Source organism: Physella acuta, unplaced genomic scaffold (assembly GCF_028476545.2).
Source record: "Physella acuta isolate Inbredline_101_S28 unplaced genomic scaffold, ASM2847654v3 ptg001079l, whole genome shotgun sequence".
Taxonomy (NCBI): Eukaryota; Metazoa; Mollusca; class Gastropoda; family Physidae; genus Physella; species Physella acuta.
This window is the reverse complement of record NW_026732596.1, coordinates 70,784-75,298: the sequence shown is the minus strand read 5'-3', so window position 1 is coordinate 75,298 and position 4,515 is coordinate 70,784. Positions and strand designations below refer to the sequence as shown.

Genomic DNA, 4,515 nt, shown 5'->3' with positions numbered 1-4,515 from the left:
AAATCCAAATGACTTTTTATTATTTTTAAATCTTACACCACATTCAATGTTCATATTCTCAACGATTGTTTCCAGTGAAAACAAGCGAGTGATACTAAATTTACCAACTTACATGTCTGGATTAGTCTGGCAAACCTAACAGGTTTTAATTATATAACAAAATTATATGTTTGAATAAAAACAGTAAAAAAAAATTCCGGATTAAATAATCCTCAGATACTCATATTGAGTAATGTTTTGTATGTTTTCTGGTAATAATTAGATGTTTTGACCCTACTGTCTAGATATTTTCTGTATGTAATAATGTAGTTTTCGAACCAAAAACTCTAAATAATTAATGATTGAACAAACGAACTTTAAAAAAATATATTAATAAATACATACCATGAACTTCCATGCAAATGAAAGAATAATATCGATCACATTCTTGATCGTTTAGATGCGTGTAATAAATTTGAAGGCAGGATTCAATTCCGACCCCGTTGTTGGGTTCGCCAGTGCCCCACATTGATGTTAAATCAGCTTTTGTACCATCTGTCCACAACCATTCACGTTCTGGTAGTTGGTACTTAGCTCCAAGCCAAACTTATGGAAGAAAGAAATCTTCAAAATTATATCGCATATAACAATTTTGTCGGGGGCCTTTTGGTCAAGTTACTTTCTGTCGTTAGGTCGTTTTCCCTAGTCTATTTTGTCGAAGCTATCACCTGAGTACCTTAAACGACCAGTATCGGACCGATTACGGGACATACTGTTTAAATTATTGCATACCGTGTCCATCGAGGCTATAAACAGTATCTTTTGGTCTGAGAGAATTGAGAAAGTCCAACACAGATAGTGAAGTAACTTTGGCCAGGCTCCTGAGTCCATTAAATTTTGAGCAGTATTCCTTCAAAAATAATTAATAAAGGATAATTAAAATATATATATATTTTAAGCTTTAATTATCTATCGCTAGAAAGGTAACTGTACACTAAACCAATAAAATAATTGATTATTTAATTTTAATATAACATCGTCAAATGTATCGACTATAGCGACACATATTCTAAACATTATATATACCTTCGCGTCATCCCAGTTCAATTTTATTGTGAAAAGCTCATAGCAGTTGTTTTCAAACTCCTTAGCCGTTCTGCTGATACACGTTGCTTGAGTTTTTAAATAAAATATTTAAATTTTTTATTGTTATGCCATAAAAAGAAATATGTATTTTTGAAGGCTTTATTTTATTAAATTAAACAAACTGTTGTATATGTAGTGAATATTTTTTGTTTTATAGCTCTTTGTCGTCTGCTGACAAATGGTATCAATTTAAATTCAACACATTCCACTCTAAGTATTATTAAACATTGATAATTAAATATTTAAAATCAATATTTTTTTTTGCAAAGCAATGAATAACCTTAAAAAGTATGTTTAATGGCATTCGATTAGATTTTCCACAAAGGACAAGATGGTCCGGTGCAGAGACCAGACCATTCGATAATTCCCTAAATAATCAGGTAGCCTATGTAAGCCTTTACGTAAATAGGATTACATGCAAGCGACGAAAAAAATCTAGTTTAAAGTAACAAACAAGCAAATCAACACACAACGCCACTGCTTCTCATATGCAGCAGACAAAGCTATTGACTGTAAAGAAAAAAAACCGGGAGTGATCTCTCATAAACTTTCTCGAATATTCTTATATTAAACAAGAGGGGATTGGAACTCGGGATATAGACATGATTTTTAATCCATTTTAAATACTTAAACTTTTAAAAATAGAATAAAATCTCGTAGAAAAAAAAATAGTTCCACACAATTGCTTTTGAAAATTTGAAAGTAGAAAAAGTTCCTCTTTCAGTTATCGGAAATCGCTAAAAAGTTGATACGGATCTACGATTTTTATAAAATACCTATATATGAAATTACATCAACCTAGCTGTAACGGTACTCAAGTTATCGTGTTTACACACACACAGATACATTTACACACACAAAGAAATACGGACAATATTGCAAAACTATGTTTTTCCGACTCAGGGAGCCCTAAAGGTCGAGATTTGCAAAAATCTAGTTGTTTTTTTTGCCCGATTACAAGACTTTTTCTATACTTCGTATATACGACAAAGTAAAAATACAAGCGGCACGGCTATTTTTGTGTGTTTATTTAACACAAGAGAATGTTAGAAGGAAAAAAAGTTGGTTATGATATTTACCTTGTGTAAAGACAACGAGTTCCACAAACACCAAAATCATACATGTGTAAAACTTTATTGAGTTGATCCACAACATAATGACACAAATAAAGCCTGTTCAAATAAAGTTTTTTTTTTATATTTCAGTTGGATTAATATAGAAATTGTAAGAATAATATTTGAAAAAATTATAAAATAGATAAATGATAAAAATCTATTTTTACATTAATTATATTAATTAAAATCTTCAATAAATAAATCAATAGTCGAGTTTATCTTATATATAATTGAGAAATAAAAAAAAAATAATTTAATATATATTTTAGATGCAGTGGCGTAGGCAAATACCTAACATTCCACATTTTATACATATTATGTATATGTACACACACACACACACTTATATATATATATATATATATATATATATATATATATATATATATATATATATATATATATATATATATATATATATATATATATATACATACATATATATATATATGTTACGGTCAAAGCCCGAAGTGCGGCCAAACCCCGGATTGGCCGGCCAATGCGCGGATTGGCCGGCTCTCTTGGCCAAAGCCCGAAGAACTTAGAACTAAGATCGTATTTCGTACATTGGCCGGCCAATGCGCGCACTGGCCAGGACGTACTGGCCACAGTCCGAAGTACTTAAACTTGACAGCGTATTTTGTACATTGGCCAGCCAATGCGCGCATTGGCCGGGATGTCCTGGCCAATGTTGTATCTAGACTAAGTTGTGATCGCGTTTTAATTATTCTGGGTGCGGTTTCATTGTGAGTAACGTATTGTTTAGCTCTTGTTTGTATAGCATTCTATATGCAAGGCGACATGGATCAAAAGGGCCACCAGACCATGAGACAGACATAGCAAATGGCTGTCAAAAGAAAAAAATGCAAATATCGAACCAACGTTTGACATGAAAACTATGTTTTTAGATCATTTGACTACAGTACTGCATGAAAAACCAAACAATAGCTTTATTCTTAGCAAAGACAAATACATTGTTATTATAGAGGACGTTAAACAGGCTAAAGCAAAGCAGACAAAAAAAACTGTTGACTATCGTCGACTAAACAAATATGATGTTATTGAAGTTGAGGGTAAAGAAAAACTTATTGTACCACTAACAGAAGACAATGGTGCTATTTTGTACTATGTGCACTCAGAAGAGTTGTTCGACTTGATCAATGAAACTCACTTGAAAATCGGACATGGAGGTCGCACAAAGATGGAAAAAGAGCTCAAGAGAAAGTACAAAAATATCACCAAAGAAATCATCACTATGTATCTTCGGTTGTGCAAGCCTTGTCAGACTAAATTGTCTAATCCCAAGAAAGGTCTTGTTTCCAAACCTTTGATATTTAAAGAATTTAACTCAAGATGCCAAGTAGATCTTATTGATATGCAAAGTAACCCAGACGGCAAATACAAGTTTATACTCAGTTACCAGGATCATTTAACCAAGTTCATATTGTTGCGAGCTTTGGAAACCAAAAGAGCAGAAGAAGTTGCTTACCAGCTGCTGGATATCTTCACGACTATTGGTGCCCCAAGTGTGCTTCAATCAGATAATGGAAGAGAATTTGTGAATCAAGTTATTTCTGAACTAAAGAACATGTGGCCTGAACTTAAACTAGTTCACGGAAAACCAAGGCATAGCCAAAGCCAAGGTTCAGTCGAACGTGCCAACCAAGATGTTCTAAACATGATGATGAAATGAATGCAAACAAATGAATCAGCTCATTGGGCCGAGAGTCTCAAATTCATTCAATTTATGAAAAATCGTTCTTTTTATCAAGGAATCCAACAATCACCATACGAAGCCCTGTTTGGATGCAAAGCAAAAGTGGCACTTAGCACTTCAAATCTACCAAGAGAGGCTCTCAATAAAATAGTTACTGAGGAAAATCTTGAGAACATTGAACAAGAAATGGAGGTTGCCATAAATGCAACTACATCCTCAGCTAACACATCTACTGCCGTGGCGGAACGTCCAGACCAGTTGCGTGACAATAATGTGGCCAACAGATTCTGTATAGTTTGTGAAAAACATTGTAGTGCAGCTCAATCTTGTGGATCCTGTGGCAAAGATGTCCATGCTATTTGTGGAGTACCCAATGAAGCAGACGAAGGGTAAGGAGGGAACATTACCTGCAGATTGTGTCACAACAAACAAGACATCATGGAACACAGGTCAGCAGCTCATACTGGCTTGCAAAATCAAGGTGCTAAGATGCTTAAAACATCAAATACAAAATTTAAAGATGGTGAAGTGGGTGACAATGTACGCATCCGTGTTCCA

At 33.7% G+C, this 4,515-nt stretch overlaps 1 protein-coding gene across 1 annotated transcript; it reads left to right on the top strand.

Moving 5' to 3' along the window:
- Positions 1 to 3,129: 3,129 nt before the first annotated feature.
- Positions 3,130 to 4,065, top strand: LOC131955575 (KRAB-A domain-containing protein 2-like; the record flags this gene model as incomplete). The annotated part of the gene is given in 1 exon segment (XM_059319745.1): positions 3,130 to 4,065. A coding segment is annotated over 1 exon segment (936 nt), but the record flags the coding sequence as incomplete, so codon positions are not given.
- Positions 4,066 to 4,515: the final 450 nt, after the last annotated feature.